The sequence below is a fragment of the Gavia stellata genome, chromosome 2 (genome assembly GCF_030936135.1).
Source record: "Gavia stellata isolate bGavSte3 chromosome 2, bGavSte3.hap2, whole genome shotgun sequence".
Classification (NCBI taxonomy): Eukaryota; Metazoa; Chordata; class Aves; order Gaviiformes; family Gaviidae; genus Gavia; species Gavia stellata.
This window is the reverse complement of record NC_082595.1, coordinates 105,712,339-105,725,538: the sequence shown is the minus strand read 5'-3', so window position 1 is coordinate 105,725,538 and position 13,200 is coordinate 105,712,339. Positions and strand designations below refer to the sequence as shown.

Genomic DNA, 13,200 nt, shown 5'->3' with positions numbered 1-13,200 from the left:
CACACGGGAGGACTATAATTGTCACCTTCCTGCCTGCTAGTAAGAAGTGAAGTTGGCAACCACCTCTGTTGTAACCAGAAAGTGTCTGTGAAGAGGGGTGATAGCAATATGTCAAGGAGAAGGAGACGGGGAAAGCTTTATTGCTGTCCATCCACACTGCTCCAGGTAGCACTCCTGAAAGGAAAAGGGGAGACACCCGTGTAATATTCCTTCCCTCCCTCTCCTCTGCCACGTGTGGAGGAGCCCCAGGGTGCAGGGCAGGACGGCTGGACTCCCCTCGCTTAGTAGTAACGGTTGAGGCTCCTGGTCCCTGGGATGTCCGGCTGGCCGTTCATCCAGATCTCCCGGATGATGCGCTCCCGTTCCTCCAGCCGCTGAGCTCGCTCCAGCTCCTCTGCCGAAGTGAAGACGTTCATGTTCAAAGTCCTCTCGAACCTGCGGTGCCTGCGGGCAGACAGGTCCGAAGTGGTGTCCGAATCATCATCGCTGTCGCTGCTGTCGCTGTCGCTCTCCCGCTCCCGAGGAGGTTTTTTTGGGGAGGAGCGTTTGCAGTCAGTTCGGCAGGACACCGTTAGCACCAGGGCCAGCAGGGTCAAGACGAGTCCAATGCACACGCCGGAGACAAAATACAGAGCAGCCCGCTCGGGGTTTTCTGAAAGGGGAAAGAAAATGGTTCTCGAGAACAACCGTTAGAAGAACAAAACACACACAGCTCCTCTCTGCACATAACAGCCACGGTCTCTGGAGAGGCAGAGGTTCTAATGGTCGCTTTTACCTCCAAGCCCTCCTTCGCCTCCTCTCCCCAGGGAAATCAGGAAGGGGAATTTAAATGGTGGATTTGCTGCCAAGGCATTTGCCCACATGCAGAATGTGGGTTCGCTGCAGTCATGTCTTGGAGTTGTCTGGAAGGGGAAGGAGCAGCCCGCAGAATTAAACGCTAATGCCAGTGGCTGCGCGAGCGGGGTTGACACTAGGGTGCTGCACACCCAGCAGCAGCTAAGCGCATCTCTCTGTCGCGTCCATTATCATCGTACGAGGAATAAAGATGATTTACAAAGCTCCCTGTGCCGTGGCCCAACTGAAATGGGAAGCCTTGCAGCATGGAAAAATGCATATTATTTATTCCTGGGTTTCATTTGCTTATCTAAGGCAAGTGCGCTGGCTTTCCACCCAGACCACCAAAATGTATACCTGTGCTACACAAGCATAGCTGGAGTCAGTGCACTAACAGGATGAATCCTACACAGCCACATTTCAGAGGTGATATAACAAGACTCCAAAGGATCCACAGTGCCTTTTAAACTAGGTCATCTTGTTTATTTACTACCTTTTTTTTTGGGTCATGGGACTACTTAGACGCGTAATTATGATAAATGTTATTAATGCAGTTCCCCTGGGCTGAATCATCTTGGCATGTTCCAGGTTTATAGGTACACTGAATGGGTGAAGGTGAACCAAGTAGAAGTGTCAAGGCCAGCTCTACTCCACTGTGTCTGCTGGGAGTCCTGAGGTCAAGGATGGAGTCAGTTCCTCAGATGAGTCTTGTTCCCTTGAACTCAGTAATGGAGCTGTGACAGTTCCCACCAGCTGAGAACCTGACATTCAGCCCCAAAAGATCTCTATAACTAAAAGACTACACTCTACCTTCACTTCCCCGCACCATGCTTTTAGAAACTGCCCTCTCCAGCCCATTTCCTTAAAGCAAAGTTTGTAGAAGATGAACTGGAAACCATTTGGAGGTATTAAAAACTCAACAGGATGAGACCCTGCTCTAACTTCAAAGCTGGCTCTAAATTTGAAGTTAGAGATGTTCTGAGTAGGGGGTTGGACCAGGTGGCCCCTGGAGGCCTCTTCCAGCCTAAATTATTCTCTGATTCTGTGGTCGGAGCCCAAACACTGCCTCGTGCACTGTTCAAGGCAAGGCATAGTTCAATGCCTGGAGATGCTCATGGAACTGTTACAGAGACAAAACGCCTTTGTGCTCTTCACTTCTCTCCTAAACGAATCTCAAAGGTGACTGACAAGCCAAGGTGGAGGAAGATGTCATGATAGTCTGAAAATTGGCTAATAGAACATGAGACTGTTGCTAGAGCGGTTGGTGTGGATAGCATGGGGAAAAAACAGGCTGAAGAGAGGCTACGAAATAAGAGGAGAAAACTGCAGCAGATGCATTCAACAAGCCCAAAAATAGAAAGAGGAGAGAAATGCAGCAGTAGTCGGAAAGTCAAGTGAGACCAAAGCCAGAGGTTTTAAGCTAAGACATTTTGACAAAAGTGAGACAGCAAAAATCCAAAGGTAAAAGAGAAGATACCAGACCAGCCATGACGGATGTGCCAATGGCTCTTGTAGCAGTCTGGCTGAGTGAAATCCTGGCTCCAGTGAAGCTAATGGCAAGTCTGAACTCAAGGGGCAGAACTCAAATTAAACCTGCAACTCTCTTTCTGCAGTAGCAAAGCTGCTGCCCATCTGGTACTGTACAAACAGTAAAGAAGTGGCCCAAATTTCAGAGATTTGAAAACCCCAGGAAAAGTATAATCACTACCCAATAGCACTTTTACCTCCATGTGCAATATAACTCAGGACAGTAATTGCAAAGCTCCCTCTGCAAGGAGGCCTAAGGAGAGCTCTGAGGACACCCGGAGTGTGGGAGTGTGAGAAGAACAAATGAGGACGACTGATCTGTTTGTACTGGAAGACGCTTGGTCCAGTCTGCCTCCACTCTGCCTGGCTGACAGGATGCCAGGCACACTTTCCTGAGCACCACGTTCCTGCACACACATGGGCTTGATTTGGTTGCAATAGTTCCACTGCTCACTCTTTTAAATCGACTCATAAAAAACCCATAGATTGGAGACTGAGATGCAGACACATGAGGTTTCTCTTCCCCCGTTTTTGTCCATGTCCTGCTTTTCCTTCCTCCTCCACATTCCTTTTTCCGTGCTACTGTATCCAGCCCATGAGCAAGCTGCACCTCAATTGCTATTTAAGCAATCATTTTTCATCCCCTGCTTGTGCTTGTAGGTACAGCCCTTCATACAGTGCAATGGCTGTAATTGAATCTTTGGGCTCCAGTGGCATTTATGAGCTCCTACAGCTACTCTGTCAACATCTGAGACACTGTCTGGACTTCCTCACTGAGCTGTAACCCTACATTCAACTGCAGTCTTGGCATTTATCATACGTACAATCCACTTGCACAGCAACATCTCTTTTTCTCACAGCAGAAAGAGCAATTTAAGCTAAAAACCACAGGCTCTGCTTCTTCTCAGCTGAAGTAGCCATGTCACCAACAGCCTAGATTTGGGGGGTTGACAGTTGATTAGTGATTTTGAGAGCCTCCCCCATTGCATGTGCTACTTGCAAAGACGAAAAAGGGGCATCCTCTTCAGCAAATGGATGCTCAGCATCTTCCAAAAACTCAAAGGTGGCTCAGATTCATCATACCAACACTGAAGCTTCTCAAAACACTCACTATATTTGAAAAAAAAAACCTCTTTAAAAGTATATAGACATCAGTAGCAGGAGTTAACATAATTCTGATATGTATTCGTGTGTGTGCGTGTGTACACACGTGGATTTTGACCAGTGTAGCTTTTTCTTCCACTGCTGTGGATGACAGCTCAGAGCTATGTTTTTCCGCTAGACTTCTAGCAGAACCCAGTTGCTGTCAATCTCTTTAGCTGGGGTTACCTTTCCCCTTCCTGTATTTCTCTTTCTAGACTGAAAGCATTCATGAAAATGTCACTGATTCAAGCCTGAATTTAATCCATGCAGACAAAAGAGATATGCTCTTTATAACCCTTTATACAAAAGCCACCATTTTCTAGGTGCTCAAACTGGCCAAAAATTAGAAACACATTTTATTTTGTTTTTCCAACCAAACCAGCAGCAATTACGGAGCCTGTTTCCTGAGGGCTAACAATCTGCTGGGAGCATCAGCCCAGACTGCCATTAATTCCCCAGGAAATGCCCCAGGCCAAGGTTGTTATTGCTATTATAATAAATTGTTTCAATAAATAAAAAACAATCTAGGCATTAACGCTGCTGGCTTCCTGTGATGGCTTCATGCATTCAGAAACCTCAGTGGGGAGGAAAATTTCAGAGGGCCCCAGTAAAAGGTTCAGCATTAAGCATGGTCGGACAAACAGAAGGAGCAATATCTTCTAGGGAATTTACAGTTAGCCCCACAGGCTGCTGAAATCTCCTGGTAGAACAGAGGAAGCTCTCCAGGAGCCCCTTATTAATAAGGCTCAGGCCAAGCAGTCTAAAAGTTGGAATGATCTCCCCCGGGTTGTTTTTTGGAAGCCCCTTGTTAATAACTTGGCAGCAAAGCTTTGCTTGTGGAAGAAGAATAAAACAGGGATTTGTGGAGGTTTCTCTCCAAATACTGCAGCCTGAATGCAACGACAAAACTGGAGTAAGTCCCCTGTCCAAAGAGAGGCACTGGAAGTGCTCTGACACAATTCGAACGTATAATATTTATATAACCACGAGGGACAGTTCTCATCTTGCTGGTAGACTGTGACTGCTGTCGCTGAGACTGGTGAAGTCTTTCCAAACACTCAGACAGGTTTTGGAACAGGTCCATGACAAATAACAGATTTGACATTTGCAGGCAGAGATTGCATATAATTAAAAACCTAATTCTATAAAGAAAATCAGCTTTAAAATTAAGGGCATCCCTGAGTCTTTTTGCAGGACTGAACTCTAAATAATATTTATTTGTTTGATCAGCTGATAAATTCAGTCCTCATTGACATTGTTCACTCTTTCTCCCTATTTCTGAAGAAATGTTGTTTTCAAGGTTCTGGAAGCTGGGATAAGACTAACACCTAACTGGCTTTGATACTCCTAACCATGATGATAGCTCTAAAGAGATTTGATGGTGAAAACCAACACTTCTGCAAAGAGGCTTTACTTCCTGCTGTGCTGTGATTTTTTACTCCTCGATGGGAACGTTCCAAACTTTTATATGGGAACATCAGTCCAAAAGATGGTGGAAATGAGCACAGAGGCTTTCGTTAATATTGGCACTTCTCCCCTCTGCAAGACTCTGCATGTGCCAACAGTGCGAGTGACCCAGCCTGCAGTCTCTTTGTCTGCAGCTGCACATCCAAACCTGCCGTTTTGTGCAGAAATTGTGAACACCACTGAGCACAGAGGGGATACCAGTGATTTGCGGATGCTCTCCCCAGACTAAGAGGCATCCCACTGCCAGGAGGCAGGAAAATTAGAGTGGATCGTCCTTTCAAGTACGCACTTTACCTATGAAATACCAAGTGCCTGTAGCTTCTTTTTCCTGGGGTGGGTCTGAGGGTATACACTACCCTCTGGCCCAACAGAAAAAACATCTTTATATGTTGTCCCCGCCTATTTACAATTTTCTCTTGCAAAGTCCTGTTTTGAGCCCAGCCATCAGCACAGGGAAGCCCTGAATACAGCACTTTCTGTCTGCAGAGTTTACCTGAGGGATGTTTTTAGTGTCATGAAACAGAGCAGCTCTTGCACTAATGTTTCCCTTTGGCACCCAGGCTGTGGTCAGGAGCAGTGGGAAGATGTGTGAGCCAGAACGAGCCCTCCCTGGCCGCCCCATACCCTGCCTCTCCTGAGCCACTATAATAGTCCCTCTATGGACATCAACAGCTGCTGTGGCTTGAGCTGCCTTCAGGGTCCCAAATTCAGGTGAGCGCAAAAATTTCTGACTGTTCTGCTGCTCAAAATCTGCAGTATGAAGGGGGATGGCTTTGCAGTGCTCTAGTTTTGTGCAGATGATATTTGTACCCTGTGACACAGCTTGTCTTTGAACTCATAATCTAAAACCTCTCCATATTCATGTATAACAAACTAAAGCATGCCAAATCCTTCCTCTCTGCTAAAAGCAGAGGGCTAAATTACATGCAGCAGATAAAGATGGTTTAGGGCATCTGCTGTTTCAATCCATGGGGCAGCCGTCAATTATTTTCTAAAAATAATGAAGTGAACATATATATATCATTGAGACTAAAATGCATCTAACAGCCATGATTATGTGCACTGGAAAACATGAGCAACAAGCTGCCGAACTCATCACTGGAAGCCAAAGTCATGAGGTCTGAGTTTTACCTATTATTTGACATCCAGTGGATGTGAACATATCACGAGGAGACCACATCATGAGAGAGCAAACAAGTCCCACAGCAACAAGATAGTTAAAGCCGTCCTTATTTATTATTTGTGCTACAGTAAAATCTAGAGGCTCCTGCCAAGACTGACACCTTGTGAAGGGGATGAATCGAGACCTTGTGCCCTACAAAACGAACGCAGGGTCAAAGAGTTCTCCTGTGATAAATGGAAGCAAAGTCCATGGGGCATCGTCAGCAGCCCTGAATCCTAGCCCCAATTGTCCCTGACCATAAATCCTACAACCTTTTGCTGCCCATTACTGTTCAGATGGGGAAAATAATATTAACACTATTTTATTTTGTAGTAAGGTTGGGAATGCAGGCATTTTCATGTCAAAAAATGGCAGCTGTAGGTAAGAGGGGGAGAAGTGTGATAGACAGAAGACTCCTTTAATGTTTGCTTTTTCTAATCTTTCCTTAGAGAAGCCCATGTAAGAAACAATATATCCCACTCAGCTGTCTTTTGTGAAGAACACTACTAATTCCACTTAAGCTGCCTGCTTCTTAAAGGTGTCATGAAAAGATGGATCCTGATGCCACCATTGGATGTGCAGAAGGGCAGAACTTTGGATTCACCATTCATGGTCCTTTTAGAAGGACCCTCCACTAAATGTGCAGAAACACTCTTACTAATCCACTCAGTGATTCCAAAATGCAAAGCCCAAGTTAGTTGTTTCAAATCCAAATACTTGTCTGTAGCAGCATGGTAGTATCTCAGCAAGAGCAAGAACACGGCACCAAGAATGCCTTAGTATTTGATGAACTCACAAGACCGAATGGCACACAGACATGAAAAACTAGCTCACAAGTATTGGAGTTTTAGTTATGTAGACCTCAATGCTACAGAATAGCATAACTGCATTACAGTGGTGCTAACAGACTGGCCGCAGTACACAGAATTATTAAAAGCATATAGTAAAAGAGCAACACGTTACTATTACTAGCAAGGTCATATTGCTTGGCAATAAGTGTTGCCAGATAATAAGCATAAAAACTTTTTATTGAACAAATGGAGAACACCCTGCAATCCCATAAGAAAAAGTGACCACAAACAGCATGTCCTGCCTCAGGAGGCTAGTTACGCAGAAATCGGCGCCCTCTTTCTGGGGAAAGCAGCAGAGATTGGCCTAAAATATGCTGAATTAGTGCATCTGATGCTATTCAGCCAATGCTCCTCCTTTTTTGGGGGTTAGCTCCTCCAACTCTGTAGGCAATCCCTACTGCTGACAAGGTACCTCATGCAGTTGTGGGATGGGAAATTTTTGCACTATATCACCTGTCTCTACTGTACTTTTTGCTATCAGTGGTATTGACCCCAAGCACTCAGTAGGGCACACAGTCTTTATTTCAACTTTTAAAGTGAATCTTACTAGAAGACTGCTCCCCTGCTACTTGAAAGATACACGTGGGTGAAAGATAAACTGTGATCCAAGGAAATCTTACTCTAAACTGGATTTAAATACACAATTAAGCAGACTCTCAAGTTACTTCATCTTCACACTTCTACTGAAGATAAGCCAAATTCTCTTAAGCAGGGTAATGATCTGAGTGCTGCTTATTTTCCAAATTACAGGACAACAAGCTTGCCTCCCTAATGAGCCAGGCTTTGATCTCCAGGAAAATGGAGCATTAGGAATAATACCACATGTAAGATTACATTGTATTTAACTTCAGATGAGAGCAAATCCAGGGGAAAGCAGAGCACAATAAACCCTGTTATATACTGTCTGCTAGAGCTGCCCTGGTCAGGTCTTTCAAGGGAGAATTTGCTGAGAGACGAAGGAAAAATATAAACACTTCAAAGAGGCAGATTTAGCCCTAGGTGTCTGTGAAATGTAGGCTCAATTGAGGGTCTACAAAGGGCTTGTAAGAGCCCAGAGAGATGGCTGGCAGCCGTAAGACCTACCTGTGACAAAGGCATACGCTGCTAGGATGTTGCTGAGCAGTGCCATCTCTGTGCTAACACCCACAGGCTCCATGCTGCTGTTGAGCGCCGGCGGTTGTGTCTCATCCACGGGAAGCAGGAAGGGGGTGTTGTCTAGAGGGTAGAAGGTGGCCGATCTCCCTTTCTTCTTCTCTGCTTTGAAACAGAAAGGGAGTGAGGAATGAGACACATGCCCCAGACCTATCCTCCCCTATCCTCACCAGGTTAGTGTCTGTGATCAGAAATCTGGAGCCGCTCAACAGCAAGCCACACAATTTGCCCCTTTTGGGGGGGCAGCTAAACCTTCTCAGGTAGCTTCAGCTGAGCACATACCCTGTCTGCATCCAGGCAGCATCTTCTCTCCCCCGTCTCCTGCTCTTTCATGTCACCACTTAGACACACCCACCTACGCTACAGCAAATATATAATCAGGTTTCTTTTCTCTTATGTAAATCAAAGGAGCCTTTATCAACAGTGGGTTCAGCTAAGCTGGAAAACACAGGCAGAGCCGGCAACTCTCGGCCGGTGTCGCGCTGTAGTGATCCATCCACACCTGGCAAACAGACGTGCTTTATCCCCAGCCTTCTCGGGGAAGGGCGGACCTGAGTTTATGACTTCCTTCAGAAGCCTGCTCGTATTGTGTTTCACCCAGACACCATTTCCCCTTTGGAGAGGTGAGTGAACATGGGTTAATGATTTGATTTTATTTGTTGAAGACTGGAGCTAAGGAGGCAGCTAATTCCGGGAGGCTCAAAGAGACCCTTTCAGACCTTATCAGCTTGCTGCTGAGTGCTCCCTGCACCTTGATCTGCAGGCAGGCACCCCCACTAGTCACAAAACACAAATTGTTTTAAATACACGAAAAAGTCGGTGCACTGGATCCAGCCACATCATCCATGTGATTGTTTAACTGTAGCTATCACAGTTTTTCAGGCTCCTTTCCCTGGGTGTCTGGTTCTAATGGTTGGACTTGATGATCTTACAGGTCTTTTCCAACCTTAGTGATTCTGTGATTCTGTCCAAAAGCAAGCGGCACACCATAAAATCACAGACTTGCACCTGGCTTCCACTTATCTGCAGGTATTAAATTCAGGAAGCTGTCAGGTCCATCTCCAATAGCGCCATCAGTGCCATGCGAGCAAAGGCGCTCTGACAGCAGCCACGACACGAGATGGTCTGTGTTCGTGGGCTGCCTGATCCACCTCCTTCCCCTGCAAACCCGGCAGCGTGAGACGTCACGTTCAGCTTTCCGCTGTGCGCGCCAGGAAGCGGCTCAGCCCAGGGAAGCAGCAAGAGAAATTGAGGGGTGTCAAAAAGAACAGGCAATACTGGATGGAGAGGGACTGAGTGCATGCGCGTGCGTGCAGTGATCCCAACTCCTAATCTGCCTCGGAGGAGAAGCTGCGGGGATGGATGTCCGGGTGTCACTGTAAGGGATCAGCCCTGAGGAATGAGAGCACAGTTGTATCTCTGCCACTGAATAGCTGCATGGCCTTGGGAAAGCCACACGTTACAAGCTACCAAAGCGTTAATGACTGGCCCTGAAGAAAAGTTTTTAAACATGGGTGCCTGGGTGGAGATCGAAAAGGGAAAAATATCCCAAGAACCTTTTGCTTGAGGAGAACAGAGATGACCAAAGATCAGTTCTACAAATGGAGGCACTGGGGCACAGAGGGTCAAGGGCACATTCAGCAGGAAATCAATAGCAAAGTTTTGGAAAATCTTTTAATTCAGATGTAGGTACCAACGCGCTCTCTAATCTTTCCTTTATTCTCCCTGTCTGGTAAATCTATGTCTGTACAACTGGCTGGATTTTTCTCTACCACTGTTCCCGCAAAGAAATCCATGGAAGCAGGGTAAATTTTTCATTTCTAAAAACTGAACCTAAAAATGGGATACTTCAGAGCATCTCAAATAGCACTATGCATCTAAACTGAGGCAACTGAATCCTGCTATTAGTTGACAGATCCTAGAAAGTCATTCAGCTTTCCCCATAGCAGACACTTAAAGCTTGATGTATTTGCTCATACACAGACATCTAAGACACCCCAGCGTCAGGAGGACATCCACGCAGAGATGGCAGGTATGAAAGGGATGTAAGGGAAACTCTTACCCTTTGAGGGCAGCATCGAGAAGCCAGGCAAACACCCCAGGTCATCTCAAACAATGCATTTATATGGGGGTAACTGAATCCTGCCCGAGATGTCTACATACTGAGGTCTGGCTCTGAACTAGTTAATCTAAAATCCCTTTACAATCAATTAAAATGAAGGGCACCACTAGGATATAATCTCATATATATTTCATAACCATATATCTCATCATAAAGAGGACTGCTGAGTGAGGTGGCTCCGGGCTCCTGCTAGGTCTTTGAGAGTTTTTTACAACTCTGCATTAAAGTCCAGTTAGCGTGGCTGGACTGCAGCTGCACAGAGCTGGGAGGATACGAACCTGGGGCCTCTGCACTATGCTCTCTCACGTGTCCAGTTCTGGGTTAGCAACCACCCACCTGCCCCTCACTGTCAATACAGTCACGGGATCTCACTAGGACTAAGGTTTAAATTATACTTGCAGTGAGGGCTTCCATGGGCATGTGCTAGATCCGCCAGGAAAGGCTCAGACGGATACCACTTCTGGTAGGTGTGGGGCATCCCTTGTAAACCACGCTGTGCAAGAATGGTGTATTTAGGAGACAGAGTAAGGCATATCTCCGCTCATACGAGATGTAAGAAGAAATATTTTTTTTTTTAAATTCTGACTTGTCCAAAGAACAGATGCAATTAAACAAGTTTTTAAATGACTACTCGTCTGCATACACCATACTCTGGCAACGAGCACCACAAAACCACAGAACTGGTTTTGTCATCTGCAGGATTGTACAAGCACAGACAGGGAAGATGGAAAATGACTGGAGTTATGCAGAAGGAAAAAAAAAACCAAACACAATTTCACAAGGGCCATGCATTGCTACGCTATGCAGTTCTCTGGTCTGCCATTCATTCCAGGATCATACTAAAAGACATCCCCTTTCCTCCTTGCTAGTTTTGAAGACCTTGTCTATGCCTAATCAGCTAACCTAGTCTTGGTTTTTTCCTCACCACCCTTTCTTAGCTGTTCCCAGTCACTTGAACTCTTTCCCTGTGACTTTACACCAAAGCTGAGCAACATTATTTCAGCTAGCAGTAAATTTGCCCAACACCACAGTATAAGCATAAGAGAGGTTATTCATGATACCAAGTCGACTTTAGCAAATAGTTTTAATAAAAGAAATAAAATGGGGAGATTACAGAATGTCCAAATATTTCCTTTTGCTATTTTCAAAACATACTTTTAGCTTTTAATTTCAAAATGACATCTTTGTTTGAAAAGTGGTGCATATTTTAAAAATTAATGAATAAACAATGTGAAAACTAAACAAAAGGTGTCATTTGTAGAAATGAAATGTTTACATGAATGAAAATTAGTTCAGGATTTTTTTTTGCTTGCTTAAAAGAATCACCAGGATCACAAAATTTATTTTGGGCTAACTCAAAATTCTTTTCCTTGACAATTTTTCAGTAAGGCCTCCAAACTGACAGATCCGTTATTGCCAATCTGTGGATTGACTACCCAAGCTGCAGACTAACTTTGCCAGGAGTGTAGACAGAGACAAGGTAACTCTGCCCATACCCAGCCTACAGCTGAATCCCTGGGAGCATCGGCTGGGAATTTACAAAGTAATGTCATATACTGTCTCCCGTGTGTTGGGAAACACAATGCAAAACCACCAAGTAACCCAATATGTGCTCACCTGTGCTTTTCCTTTATTCATACACCATCCCTTCCTCCTACTCACCTATCCCTATGGATAGCTAAGATTTGACTTCATTCATATCTCTTGACTTCGCATATTATGAAAATAGCATCATATTTCAAAGCTCAGTTGAAAACTTCTCTGTCCCCTGTGAGGCAGATCTACTGTCTCTGCCCTATTGGTTTTTTGTTTTGCCACTGTATTAGACAGGTCTGCAAAGTATTTCTGTGATGAGTTTTGACATGCATGGCCATGACTGCTATTTCAAGAAACCCAGTGTGAGTATGACAGTTCACTTTAGTCTGTCGCTGGTCACGCCTTGAAGCTTCTTTTTCTGACTGTGATGTGGATGGCGTTTGGGAACAATATAGAAACCCAGATAAGGGGAGATAGAAGGGAACATTTACCACAACGCAGTTAGGTTTGGGCCAACATCGCAATAGTCACAGCTACCTGGGAGAGCTCGCCCTAAGTTGGAAGGAGAGACATCAGAAAGGAACACGCCGTCCCCTATAACATTGGGATCAAACACTCTTGGCCGCAGTGGAAAATGTGGCTTCTGAAATCCTTGGTAATTGGTTGGTCTTGGCTGGGTTTCATGCAGAAGCTTCTTGGGAACTGAAAGAGAGGAGTAAGAAGAGTACAGTTGTTAGAATGAGTTATTTCAGCTGGTCAGAACGAGAATTATCACATTATGCTATGAGCTCAGCTGATACTTAATTATACCATGTGCAGACCAAACAGACACTCATTTATCACTGTGATGAATGCTCTCCAAATGCCAGCACAGAGACATTCAGTGAGAGAACACTGGAAACTATAAAGTGATTAAGAGATTGTTTACTTACAGTCAAGCTTTGAGACTAGACTAAGGATCAGATTCAGACTTCTTATTTAGACACCCATCTTAGAAACTGAGATGCCTAGGAAGCCAGGCTTTGGCCTCAGCCCTAAGCTTCAGAGTACTCCAGCTAGACACCTCTGTTCCTAACATGATAGTGGGCTGGGCAGGATGCCCCATAACAATGAGGACTATATGATTTGCCTGAATTGCTGCCTTTCTCCAGCCATCAAGTTGCTGCCTCAAGACTGCATATCTGCATATCAGAAGTTTCTGTCCACTCCGGATTCTCCAAACCAGCCTCTGGAGGATGGTGTTCACATGAAATCATAAAGCTTAAATCATCCACCACAGTAGTAAGAAACCCCACCTGCAAGAAACCTCCCCCACACTGAGGTCCAAAATACACTGTTCCCCATTGGGCTTTAGGCTATAAGTAAGCTGGGAAAGGCCCGTTCTCCATTCCCAACATCCTGAGAAG

The 13,200-nt window shown here is 45.2% G+C and overlaps 1 protein-coding gene across 1 annotated transcript in view; it reads right to left on the bottom strand.

Annotated features, from left to right (window-relative positions):
- Positions 1-262: 262 nt before the first annotated feature.
- The window catches only part of EVA1A (eva-1 homolog A, regulator of programmed cell death), a 211,839-nt gene continuing 198,901 nt past the window's right edge, over positions 263-13,200 (bottom strand). Inside the window, exons 6-8 of the mRNA XM_059835633.1 lie at positions 12,332-12,496; positions 8,068-8,241; positions 263-652 (exon numbers count right to left, since the gene is read on the bottom strand). Of these exons, the coding sequence (XP_059691616.1) occupies positions 282-652; positions 8,068-8,241; positions 12,332-12,496 (710 nt within the window). The 3' untranslated portion in view covers positions 263-281. The remainder of the gene's footprint in view (positions 653-8,067; positions 8,242-12,331; positions 12,497-13,200) is intronic.